General features: G+C 48.9%; 1 protein-coding gene across 1 annotated transcript in view; it reads left to right on the top strand.

Moving 5' to 3' along the window:
• ano6 (anoctamin 6) overlaps positions 1-13,708 on the top strand; it is a 192,095-nt gene that overhangs the window by 154,183 nt on the left and 24,204 nt on the right. Inside the window, exon 16 of the mRNA XM_072485065.1 lies at positions 11,629-11,753. Coding sequence (XP_072341166.1) covers positions 11,629-11,753 — 125 coding nt within the window. The remainder of the gene's footprint in view (positions 1-11,628; positions 11,754-13,708) is intronic.

Below are 13,708 nucleotides of genomic sequence, written 5' to 3'. Positions count from 1 at the left end.
TTGTGTATAAGTTTAGAAGTTTTGATCACTGTTTCTGAATTGAAGGTATGTATGAATCATTGTTTTTTCAAATTCATTTACCAGATGTGGGTGTCCGCTGGTTAGGTCAGCATTTATTGCCCATCCCTAGTTGCCCTTCAGAAGGTGGTGGTGAGCTGCCTTCTTGAACCGCTGCAGTCCCTGAGGTATTAGTACACCCACAATGCTGTTGGGGAGGGAGTCCAAGGATTTTGACCCAACGACAGTGAAGGAACAGTACTATATTTCCAAGTGGGAGTGGTGGGGTTCCCAGGTACATGTATGCACTCACCTGCTGCAGACCCAGTACTAGTTTCCATTCTGGATTCTCCCGACGTGCTCCCTGCTCTCGGGCTGCTGGTCTTCAGTCCCTAAGCATGCACAGTATTAGTATTGCATGGAACACAAAATTGAACTTCCCTATCTCAGAGCAACAGGGATTAATGAAGGGAGTCTTGTATGTGATCATGGACTGTGTGTTGAATATTCCAATTGGACGATAAAGTAGTTCATTTTACATTCAGTATGTACAGCAGTTAAAATGCAGAGATTAAATTGAATTTTATAGGTTTCCCCAGTCGGTTAACAAAGCTATGTAATGAAGAACTGGTGCATTTCAGAATAGAAAGTTCACAGGTTTGATGCCTGGTCTCTGTTGAGCCCATTGATTTTGCCTATAGTGGTCATGTGTTTTAGTTGGCCTCCATATTTTGGTTCAGAGAGGGAAAATTATTGAGCAAAGACAGGACTTAGTTTGATTTTTTTAAAAATTTAGTGTACCCAATTTTTTTTTTCCAACTAAGGGGCAATTTAGAATAGCAAATTCACCTAACCAGCACGTTTTTGGGTTGTGGGGGTGAAACCCACGCAGACACGGGAAAATGTGCAAACTCCACACGGACAGTGACCCAGGGCCGGGATTCGAACCCGGGTCCTCAGCGCTGCTGCCCCAGTGCTAACCACTACGCCACGGGCCACCCTAGGACTTAGTTTTATTGTCCCATCCCCAATAGTTAAATAGCTTGTCCGCACTCGTTATCGAGTCTTGCACATAAATGGCAGTCTCTTGAACAAGGTACAGGAGGGTGCAAACAATGGTAATAAAAATCAAGAGTGTCTGTATCATTCATCCCAAAATTTTATAGGCCAAATGGTGACCATGAAAACACTACCCAATATTTATTCTCTTTTTAAAAATATATTTTATTCCAAAACCACGAAATCACATCAACATAGTACAAATAGTACAAACATAGTACCAGATGGGGCAGCACGGTAGCATTGTGGATAGCACAAATGCTTCACAGCTCCAGGGTCCCAGGTTCGATTCCGGCTTGGGTCACTGTCTGTGCGGAGTCTGCACATCCTCCCCGTGTGTGCGTGGGTTTCCTCCGGGTGCTCCGGTTTCCTCCCACAGTCCAAAGATGTGCGGGTTAGGTGGATTGGCCATGCTAAATTGCCCTAAGTGTCCAAAATTGCCCTTAGTGTTGGGTGGGGTTACTGGGTTATCATAGAATTTACAGTGCAGAAGGAGGCCACCCGGCCCATCGAGTCTGCACTGGCTCCTGGAAAGAGCACCCTACCCAAGGTCAACACCTCCACCCTATCCCCACAACCCAGCAACCCCACCCAACACTAAGGGCAATTTTGGACACTAAGGGCAATTTATCACAGCCAATCCACCTAACCTGCACATCTTTGGACTGTGGGAGGAAACCGGAGCACCCGGAGGAAACCCACGCACACACGGGGAGAACGTGCAGACTCCGCACAGACAGTGACCCAAGCCGGAATAGAACCAGGGACCCTGGAGCTGTGAAGCAATTGTGCTATCCACAATGCTACTGTGCTGCCCCAAAATTTAGAGTACCCAATTAATTTTTTCCAATTAAGGGGCAATTTATTGTGGTCAATACGCCTAGCCCGCACATCTTTGGGTTGTGGGGGCGAAACCCACACAAACATGGGGAGAAAGTGCAAACTCCACACGGACAGTGACCCAGAGCCGGGATCGAACCTGGGACCTCGGTGCCGTGAGGCAACAGGGCTAACCCACTGCGCCACCGATGGGGATAGGGTGGAGGTGTGGACCTTGGGTAGGGTGCTCTTTCCAAGAGCCGGTGCAGACTCGATGGGCCGAATGGCCTCCTTCTGCATTGTACATTCTATGATATCTATGAATAAACGAAGTACATATAGTTTGTTCAATTTTTCCCCTTTTAATCCCCAACCCCTTTGTGACATCAATTCCTGAGAAACAGCCTCCAACGCAAGTAAAACCACTCCTCCGACCCTCTGAGGCCGAACTTTATCTTCTCCAGCCTAAGAAGTTTACTTGCGTTGATCTCAAGCTCAATAATATCTGTCGCCGGGCAACTAGGGAGGCGGAATCCACCACATCGGCCACCGTCCGCTCCTGCGACCCCGGCACCTCCAACACCTCAAAAATTGCCACCGCAGGGTCCAGCATCACCCTCACCCCCACAATTCCGGACAATCTCCCAAACAGTGCCTCCCAGAAGCACCCCCCCCCCCCCCCCCAGAACATGTGAGCAACCCCATCCCCGCACACATACACACACACACACACACGCATCCTCTACTCCCGGGAAGAACCCACTCATCTGGGCCCGTGTCATCTGAATCCTCTCTACCGCCTTAAACTGTATAACACTCATCCTCGAACATGAGGAGGTTGAGTCGATGTGGTGCATTATCTCGCTTTAAATTCCCTACCCCATTCCGAACCCTAACTCCTCCTCCCACTTCTACTTGATCCCTTCCACTAAGGTCGACCCTTTCTCTCCCAACCACCGATAGATATCTCCCTTCGTCCCACTCATCCAGGACCAATGACTTCTCCCATAGCGTATAGTTCAGCCGAAGAAACGAGGACAGCTCCTTCCACGCAAAAGTCCTCACCTGCCAATATCTAAACTCGTTTCCCCCTTGGCAACTCAAACCTCTCTCGCACTTCCTCCAAACCCCAAACTTACCCTCAGCGAACAGGTCCCTGACCCGCTCTATCCCTTCCTCCCGCCATCTCGTATACATCCCCTCCTCAAATGATTCCAGATCTTAAATGAAGATTCTTTTTTTTAAAGAAAATATTTTATTGAAGCATTTGTAATTTTCACAATTTAACATGTTGACATTTCTAAAATAACCGCCTGGGTCGACGCACAAAATACCCCCTAAAAGAACAACAAACAATAAACCACGTCCCCCACTTCTCCCGCCCTGCCCCCAATTACCCGCATACTAAGCTCCCTGTCCTTATTTAACATTACTCTGCCTCCTGTTTTTCTCCCCCCCCCCCCGCACCACCTTTTCCCTTTCCCCCTTACTGCTGACGTTCAATTTTTGTTAAAGAAATCGATGAACGGCTGCCAACTCCAGGCGAATCCCTGTATTGATCCTCTTAGAGCGAACTTGATTTTCTTCAGACTGAGAAACCCTACCATATCACTGACCCACACTCCTAACTTCGGGGGCTCCGAGCCCCTCCATCTCAGCAAGATCCGTCTACGGGCCACCAGGGAGGAGAAGGCCAGGATATCGGCCTCCCTTCCCCCCCCCTCCTTTGCCCCCAGATCCTCCGACACCCCAAATATTACCAATTGTGGACTCGGAATTACCCTACCATCCAGGACTTCTGACATAACATCCGCAAATCCCTGCCAGAAATTCCCTCGGTTTCAGACATGTCCAAAACATATGAACATGGTTGGCCGGGCTACCCCCACACCGCCCACATCTGTTCTCCACCTCCTCGAAGAACCTACTCATCCGGGCTGCCGTTATGTGGGCCCTGTGTACTACCTTGAACTGAATCAAGCTAATCTAGCACAGAACGAGGATGCAGTTACCCTTTTCAAGGCTTTTTCCCACAGTCCAGTTTCCAGCTCCCCTCCTAGCTCCTCTTCCCACTTCCTCTTCACCTCTCTGATAGGGGCCCTTTCCCACTCTAACAATTCCCTGTATATCTCCGAAACCTTCCCACCTCCAACCCGTTTTTGACAGCACTTTATCCTGTAGTCCCCTCGGGGAGGCAACAAAAGCTTGGGACCTGCCTCCATACAAAGTCTCGCACTTGAAGGTACCAAAACCAGTTCCCACCCGGCAAATCAAACTCCTCCTCTAATGTCTCCAGGGTCGGAAAGCCCTCCTAGATGAATAGATCCCCAAACCTTTCGATCCCTGCCCGCTGCCATACCTTAAAGCTCCCATCCAGCGCCCCCGGGACAAATGGGTGATTGTCACAGATCGGTGACCACACTGACACCCCCTCCAGTCTTGTATGCTGCCTCCTTTGCCCCCACACCCTTAGGGCTGCCACCACCACCGGACTTGTAGACTACCGAGCCGGCGAGAACAGCAGGGGCGCCATCAGTAAAGCCTCCAAACTCTTACCTTTGCAGGATGCTGCCTCCATCTGCTCCCAAACCGACCCCTATCCCACTACACACTTCCTGACCATCAATATGTTGGCAGCCCAGTAATAGTTAATAAAGCTCGGGAGAGCCAAGCCCCCTTCTCCATGGGTCCTTTCCAGGAGTGCCCTCCTTACTCTCGGGGTTTTACCCGCCCATATAAACCTCGATATCGCTGCATTCATACTTCTGAAAAAAGCCTTTGGACAAAAATCGGGAGACATTGAAAAAAGAAAAGCATTTTCAGAAGGACAGTCATCTTCACCGTCTGAACCCTCCCCGCCAGAGTCAGTGGGAGCATGTCCCATCTACGGAAATCCCTTCTCATTTGTTCCACTGCTTTGCCCAAATTTAACTTGTGAAACTGCCCCCAATCCTTGGCCACTTGAATCCCCAGATACCTAAAACTCCTCCCAACCACTTTAAAAGGTAGCTTCTTCAGTCTCCTTTCCTTCCCCCGTGCCTGGATCACGAACGTCTCTCTCTTTCCCATATTTAACTTATAACCTGAAAATCGCCCAAATTCTCCTAATACTTCCATGATTCCAGTCACCCACCCCACAGGGTCCATGGCATAAAGCAGCAAATCGTCCACATAGAGAGAGAGACCTGTGATAACGTTGGGGGGAGTACACCTAGCTTCTTGGACTCGTTAAAAGCCTTAACCAGGTGCGGCCCCAGTAACCCAGAGAACTTCTTATAAAATTCCAATGGGAATCCTTCAGGTCCCAGGGCTTTACCCGACTGCATCGCCCCCCAGTCCATCTATCACCTCTGCAAGCCCAATAGGGCACCCCAGGGCCTCCACCAGCTCCTCGTTTACTTTTGGGAATTCTAGCCTCCCCAGGAATTGAATCATGCCGCCCTCCTCAACCGGGGGTTCCGACTCATATAGCTGGCTATAAAATTCCCGCAACACTTCATTCACCGCCCCCGGGTTCGTCACCATCTTCCCCTCATATCCTTTATTTTCTCTATTTCTCGCGCCGCCTCCTGTATCCTCAGCTGATGCGCCAGCATCCTGCTAGCTTTCTCCCCATGCTCATATATTGCCTTACCTGTGGAAAAGTGCCCAAACTCCATTTGAAGTCTCTGACGCTCCTCCAGGTGCTCCTCATTTGGAGACTCCGAATATCTCCTGTCCACCTGTAAGATTTCTCCTACCAACCTGTCCAGCTCCAACCACTCACTTTTATCCCTGTGGGCTCGAATCGAAATACATTCCCCTCTAATAACCGCTTTCAGTGCCTCCTAGACCACCCCAGCTGCAATCTCTCCCGTGTCATTGATCTTTATGTACACCCGAATGGCCTCTCTCACTCGCTCACAGATCTCCTCATCCGCTAACAGCCCTGTATCTAGTCTCCTTTGTGGGCACTGGGGCATTCCCATGCCTGCCCGTAGGTCTATCCAGTGTGGTGCATGATCTGAAACCACAATTGCTGAGTACTCGATGTCCTCAACACCTGCTAACTGTTTTATCTAGCACAAAGAAATCTAACCTGGAGTACACCTTATGTACATGGGAATAGAATGAATGTTCCCTGCTCCTTGGTCTCTCAAATCTCCACGGATCTACCCCTCCCATACGCTCCATGAACCCCCGCAGTTCCTTTGCAATTGTTGATAGTTTCCCCGACCTAGCACTCGACCGGCCCAATCTCGGGTCCAGGACCGTATTAAAGTCACCACCCATGATCAGCTGGTACAAGTCAAGGTCTGGGATCTTTCCCAGAACCTTCCTGATGAACGCGACATCATCCCAGTTTGGGGCATAAATATTCACCAGCACCACTGCCATTCCCTCTAGCTTCCCGCTAACCATAACAAATCTGCCTCCCGGGTCTGCCTCTATCTTCCTCATCGCGAATGACACCCTTTTGTTAATCAGGATAGCCATCCCCCCTTGTTTTAAAGTCCAGTCCTGAATGAAACACTTGCCTGACCCATCCCTTCTTGAATCTAATTTGGTCTCCCAGCTTCAGGTGTGTCTCCTGTAACATGGCCGCGTCCGCTTTTAACTGTCTCAGGTGTGCGAACACACGGGCTCTCTTAACCGGCCAGTTCAGTCCATGAACATTCCACGTAACCAGTCTGATCGGGGTGGGGGGGGGGGGCCTTGCTCCCCTCCCCTGTCGATCAGCCATGACCTTTCCTAGGCCAGCTCCTAGCCCGTGTTCCGCACCTCACTTGATCCGCCCCTTGGCGGCGATCGCCATCTGATCTCCATCTCCAGTCTCCCAGCTGTCCCCTACCCGTCAGCAGTAACCCCCCTCCCCCACTTTGTCTAAATGAAGATTTCACCAGTGGGCTGCTCATATATTTCCTTTGGAAAAAGGTAACGGGGCCAGCGTCAGGGCCCTCAAACTCATTCCCATGTAAGATTCCTCCTCCAACCCGGACCCAGTGCAAACCCCCTTCCTCTGCGAGTCCAGAGGGGTTATCAGAGAAGTTTGGGCTTTCACAGTCAGAGAACTTTAGATATCTACGGGTGAAGGATATTGCGAGGAAGGTCTTCCCGTCATTTCTCTATTTCTATGAGACACCAGTCTCATTGTGGGAGAGGGTTCTGTCGCTGGCGGGGATGGAGGAGGGGAGCACCTGGGGAATATATAGGAGGATAATGGTGGAGGATACTACATCTCTATTGGGGACTACGGCCAAGTGGAGGAGTTGTGGGTAAATAAAATTAAGGGGTGGTGATGTGAGGCCTTGCGTAGGGTGAGCACTTCTTTGTCGTACCTGAGACTGGGGCTGATACAGTTGAAGGTGATACACTCGGCGCACTTAATTAGGGCTAGGACGAGTTGGTTGTTTGAGGGGGTGGAACATATGTGTGAGCGTTGTGGGAGGGGCCTAGCAAATCATGTGCATATGTTCTGGGCATGTCCTGAGCTGGTGAGATTTTGGGTTTCTTTCTTTAGCACCATGTTGCCAATTCTACAGATAGAGTTGGAGCCCAGTTCCCTGGTGGCCATATTTGGGGTGTCAGACCTGCCGGAGCTGCAGATGTCATAGAATTTACAGTGCAAAAGGCGGCCATTTGTCCCATCCGAGCCTGCACCGGCCCTTGGAAAGAGCTCGCACCTCCACCCTATCCCCGTAACCCCACCTAACCTTTTTGGACACTAAGGGGCAATTTAGCATGGCCAATCCACCTAGCCTGCACATTTTTGGACTGCGGGAGGAAACTGGAGCACCCGGAGGAAACCCACGTAGACATAGGGAGAACTTGCAAACTCCACACAGACAGTGACTCAAGCCGCGAATCGAACTTGGGACTCTGGAGCTGTTAAGCAACAATTGCTACCGTGCTGCCCTTCTTGTATTAGCCTTCGCTTCGCTGATTGCTCACGGGTGCTGTTGGAGTGGAGGTCAGTTTCTCCACCCAGTGCAAGAGCTAGACACCGTCAGCTGTTGGGGGTGTGGGTGGTGCATTTTGAGGATGTGTGTTTTATTTTATTGTTCTGTATTCATTAAAAAATGTTCAATAATTGAAATATAATTGAAAGATCTCATTTTAAAGATAGTTTGAAAGTACTGTATTTATTACAATTGCTTTAAGTGGGTATTCATTTCATTTCATAATCCCTAAATTGAATGATACGATTTTTCTACTTTTGTGTATTTGCTATTTTCTTATGCCAAAGATTCTTGCGTTTCCCCACACGTTCTTCGCAACTGCAAATGGCTGTCAAAAACACACTTGCAATTCATCTTTCCGACTGCCTGAATACTATTGGCTGGGTACTATTGGTTCCTGGGGAGGATGAGCTCCTGGAATTGGGGGCGGGAGGGGGGGGGGCGGTGCAGGGAAATCTTTAGCAGTTTCATCTGTTGGCCAGTGTGGTACCAGCTAGTGTAGAGTTGGCCAGTGTGGTACCAGCTAGTGTAGGAGGCAGTAGTGAACTATTGTTGTAAATAAAGTTATTTTCTTTTTGACTCTACAAACTCATGCTAGATTCTTCGTGGCCCTCACAAAAGCTACTTCAATTAAATTGTCTAAAATTGTGTCTTACATTAGTTTCGTGGAACAACATTGGGCGGGATTCTCCGACCCCCCCCCCCCACCGGGTCGGAGAATCGCCGAAGGGGACGGCATGAATCCCGCTCCGACGCCAGCTGCCGAATGCTCCGCCGGCGTTTTTTTGGTGGGGGCGGGGATCGCGTCACGCCGGTCGGAGACTGTTGTCAGTGCCCCCCCCAGGCCATTCTCCGGGCCCCGATGGGCCGAGCGGCCACCCGTTTTCGGCCGGTCCGCCGGCGTGAAATACACAAGGTCCTTAACGGCAGGACCTGGCTCTGAGGGCGGCCTGCGGAGTCCTGGGGGGGGGCCTACTTTGGCCTGGCCCGCGATCGGGGCCCACCGATCTGCGGGTGGGCCTGCGCCGTGGGGGCACTCTTTCCCTCCGCGCCGTCCTCTGTAAAACTCCGCCATGGCCGGCGGGGAGAAGAAACCCCCTGCGCATGCACAGGGATCACGCCAGCGCTTTTCAGAACACGCTGGCGCTCCGCGCATGCGCCAACTCGCGCTGGCCGGCTGAGGCCCTTCGGCGCCAGTTGGCGCGGCGCCAACCACTCCAGCGCCAGCCTAGCCCCCGAAGGTGCGGAGGCCCGCCCCGCCGGATACCGGAGAATCCCGGCCATTGTATCCAATAACATCCTGTTGAGGACCTATAGAAATATTTTTAAAATCACTCTCTCTGGAATCAGACTTGTATTTTGTAAATTTACAAAATGTGTTCACAACATGCGCCACCCAGTCCCCAAGTCAAAGCTAAAATTAACACTTAGTCAAATAAATGTGTGCATGATGGGAAAGGTAGGCTCGTTTTGTGTGGACATGCAAATATCATACCTAGGAATATTCATGGACCTGAACTTTCCTGTTCACCAATTTAAAAACTTGAAAGCAAGGAACAAGGAGACATGGCTCTTTGTCTCAAATTCACTCTTCCCACACACTATCCACACCGTCATGGAATTTACCTAACCCAACCTTTTAATTGTTTTATCGTATTTTTTACAATTTGTTTCTGATCCTTTACATTACAAATGTTCTAATCTCAGTTTTTTCATGACTCATTCATTTTGAGCTATCATCCTCTGGTTTTGTACTCAAATCAAAACAACTTCATAGCTCAACTGTCAAGCCAATTCACTGTCAGAACAGAGTGGGAAGGAAATATGGGGAGATTTCTGAAGTTGTGATTAAAGATGCAGGTTTTAGGAGACATTTAAGTGGATGGTGGATAAACGAAGATGCAAGTATTCAAAAGAGTGAAGATGAAACATAGAATAGGAACGGCAGGAGAAAGACACAATTAATTTGAAGATGGAAATGAGGACGTTTAAGTTAAAATGCCAACGGATATGGTGCCAATGACAGCGAGCAAGGGGGTACCAAATATGCCTGATGGTTTGGAGAAGAGAATGCAGGAGGCCATAGTTTTGGAGGAGTTTGAGTTCATGTTAGATTGAACTTGATGTAAATGTACATGACCTCAAATGAGCATGAATTCTGCATTTGGGCTGAGACTTGTCTGATTAATTTGTCTCATTGTATTTTGAAATGCTACCTACCACTACCAAGCCACGTATAAAAATGTCTTTATACTTGTTAGGTATAGTGTAAATGAGGGCAGCACGGTGGTGCAGTGGTTAGCACTGCTGCCTCATGGTGCCTAGGCCCCAGGTTCGGTCCCGGCCCTGGATCACTGTCAAACACAGACATCCTCCCTGTGTCTGCATGGGTTTCGCCCCCACAACCCAAAGATGTGCAGGGTAGATGGCTTGGTCATGCTAAATTACCCCTTAATTGGAAATATAATTGGGTATTCTAAATTTATTTTTAAAAAGAGTATAGTGTAAATGGTAGAGGTCATGGAACAAAGATCTGCAGATCGTGTAGTGCTTTCTTGCATCCTATAATCCAAGTTTGAAAATTCCCTGATATGCTATCACTTGTATGAACGCTATGATTGAAAAAAGGCCTTGGGCGCGATTCTCTGTCCTACAGCACTGGTTTTCTGGTGCGACATGTCCCGGCCAGCGGCTGGATTCTCCGTCTCGGCAGCCGGTCAATGGCCTTATTTCCCATTGTGGGCAGCCCAACGCCGTTGGGAAATACCCATGTGTGGGTGCGCTGGCGGCAAAACGGAGAATCCCAAAAGCGGAGAATCCAGCCCCTTGTATTTTATATATAGGGCTGAATTCTCTGGTACCCCAGCCGTATGCTTGGCGGCACAGTGGTTAGCACTTTCTCCCCGTGTCTGCATGAATTTCCTCCGGGTGCTCTGGTTTCCCCCCACAGTCCAAAGGTGTGCAAGTGTGCTAAATTTCTCCTTTAGTGTCCAGGGATGTACAGGTTAAGTTACAGAGATAGGGTGGGGGAGTGGGCTTAGGGCGGATGCTTTTTCAGAGGATGGGTGCAGACCCGATGGGCCAAATGGCCTCCTTCTGCACTGTAGGAATTATATGATTATATTATGTGATGCTTCTCGGCGACGTGTCGTTCGCTGGAGGCCATTTTTCTACTGGCATTTTTCAATAGGTTTTCCCATTGAAGCTACCCCACGCTGCCGGGAAACGTGTGGGCAGGGGTGCGAAGCCGGTGGGAAAAGTGAATTGCAACAGCCGGAGATTTCCAGCCATAATCTTTCACCTCCTTAGCTCTTCACAAACAGCAGTTTATTTTTTGAAGAGCAATCATTACTTCGCTTGCAATTACACCCAAACATTTGCACATTAAGAAATTTGTGCACATCAACACCCAAAAATAGCAATGAGATAAATGACTAAATGTGAGCTTAGAACTGAATGTTGGCCAGGACTTTTCTTTGAATAATGCCATGATGTCTTATACATCCATCTGAATAGGATGATAACACAATGATTTAACATATCATCCAAAAGGCAGCATCACCAATGATAAAGCTTTAGCAATAGCTTTCCTAAAAATCAAGTAGGTGATAGCCACTGAATGATACTCAGTAATCAATTTGGCTACCTCTTCGAACAGTTCCAGTAGATTTTTTGGATATGGGTAGTTATTTGTAAATCTATGCTGACTGTTTGCTATGTTGAGGTTGTCTGAACAACAAATTCAGAACCTCAAAGTTTTGTCACAGATATTTTCATTCACCTTGTCATGATATATTTCTGTTCTTGTACACAGATGGTTAAAGAATCTTATTGCTCGCTGCAGAAAAAAGTCAGAAGAAAAATTGCCCCGATGGGAGCAAGATTATCAGCTGCAACCCACACCAAAGTTGGGCTTGTTTTATGAATACCTGGAAATGGGTATGTTATTATGTGTCTGTCATGTACTGGAAAGCATCTCGTTTCGCTGAACATCAAATAAAATGACTGTCTTTTGCCAATAAAACTGGTTTCACCTCTGGAGGGGAGTATGATTAACAACAATTAGCATTTGAGTTTTCCCATGTAATGCTCGTTGGAATAATTAAAACTATTCAGTAATGATCTGGAGCTGCTTCACTTGCATTACGTAGCTTAGATAGGCCCTGCTACCATTTGAACGTGAGATCAGATGCGACACATGGGTGAGTAGGAGGCACTGGATGCGATCTAATGAAAAGGTTTCCTTTATTTAAAAAAATATTTTTATTAGGATATTTGCAAGTTTTTATAATAATAACAAAAGCGACATAAACATGGTACAATATGCATTTCCACCCCATCCCAATCTTCACCCCGCCCCAACAGTAAGAAAAAAAACAGCCTGCCCCCCACCCCACCCCAACTTTTGGAATTCTGCTTCCGTTGACATTTTAATTTTCCCTGAGAAAGTCGAAGGCGAACTTTATTTTTTCAGGACTGAGAAACCCAGCCATATCACTAACCCAGGTCTCTGCACTCAGGGGCTTCGAGTCCCTCCACGTTAATAAGATCCGTCTCCGGGCTACCAGGGGGGCAAAGGCCAAGACGTCGGCCTCTTTCGCCCCCTGAACTCCGACTCTTCCGACACTCCAAAGATCGCCACCTCCGGACTCGGCACCACCTGTGTTTTGAGTACCATGGACACTGCCTTAGCGAAACCCTTCCAAAACCCTCTAAGCTTCAGGCATGCCCAAAACATGTGGACATGATTTGCTGGGCTTCCCACGCACCTCGCACACCTATCCTCTACCCCGGAAAACTTGCTCATCCGGGCCACTGCCATGTGTGCCCGGTGGACTACCTTGAATTGTATCAGGCTAACCCTGGCACATGATGAGGATGTGTTAATCCTGCTTAGGGCATCCGCCCACAGACCCGTCTCTATCTCTCCTCCTAGCTCGTCTTCCCACTTGCCCTTAAGCTCCTCCACCGGAGTTTCCTCCAATTCCAAAAGTTCCTGATAAATATTTGATACCTTCCCCTCTCCCACCCAGGTACTGGAGACCCCACCATTGTCCTCTATCCCACACGGCGGCAGCAGCAGGAAGGCCGAAACCTGCCTTCTCAAGAAGTTTCGCACCTGCAGATCCCTAAACCCATTCCCTGCTGGCAATTCAAATTTATCCTCCAAGGCTTTCAAGCTGGGGAAGCTCCCGTCGATGACTAGATCCCCCATCCTCCTAATTCCTGCCCTTTGCCATCTCCGGAACCCACCATCCAGCCTACCCGGTAAAAACCGATGATCATAAATCGGGGTCCAAACTGATGCTCCCTCCACTCTCTTATATCTCCTCCACTGCCCCCAGATTCTCAGAGCCACCACCACCACCGGACTTCTGGAGTATTGGGCTGGCGAGAACGGGTGAAGGGGCTGTTATCACTGCTCCCAAACTTGTGTCTTTACATGATGCTCCCACACCGACCCCTCCCCACTACCCACTTCTTAATCATGGCTATATTAGCCGGCCAGTAGTAATTGCAAAAGTTCGGCAGCGCCAACCCACCCCGCCCCCGACTGCGCTCCAGCAACACTTTCTTCACTCGCAGGGTTTTACCCGCCCACACAAAGCCCGAAATAACCTTATTCACTGCTTGGAAAATGTCCTCGGGATGTAGATGGTGAGGCACTGAAAGACAAACAGAAATCTGAGGAGGACCGTCATTTTCAGAGTCTCTACCCTCCCCGCCAGTGATAGCGGGATCATGTCCCATCTCTTAAAGTCCTCTTTCATTAGTTATATGAGCCGGGATAGGTTTAACTTGTGCAGTGCCTCCCATTCCCAGGCCACCTGGATTCACAGATATCGAAAGCTCCTTCCTACCATTTTCTAAACGGCAGCTCTCCCAGTCTCTTC

This window comes from Scyliorhinus torazame, chromosome 19 (assembly GCF_047496885.1).
Source record: "Scyliorhinus torazame isolate Kashiwa2021f chromosome 19, sScyTor2.1, whole genome shotgun sequence".
NCBI lineage: Eukaryota > Metazoa > Chordata > Chondrichthyes > Carcharhiniformes > Scyliorhinidae > Scyliorhinus > Scyliorhinus torazame.
Note: the sequence above shows the minus strand (reverse complement) of the source record. Positions and strands in the feature narration are given on the sequence as shown.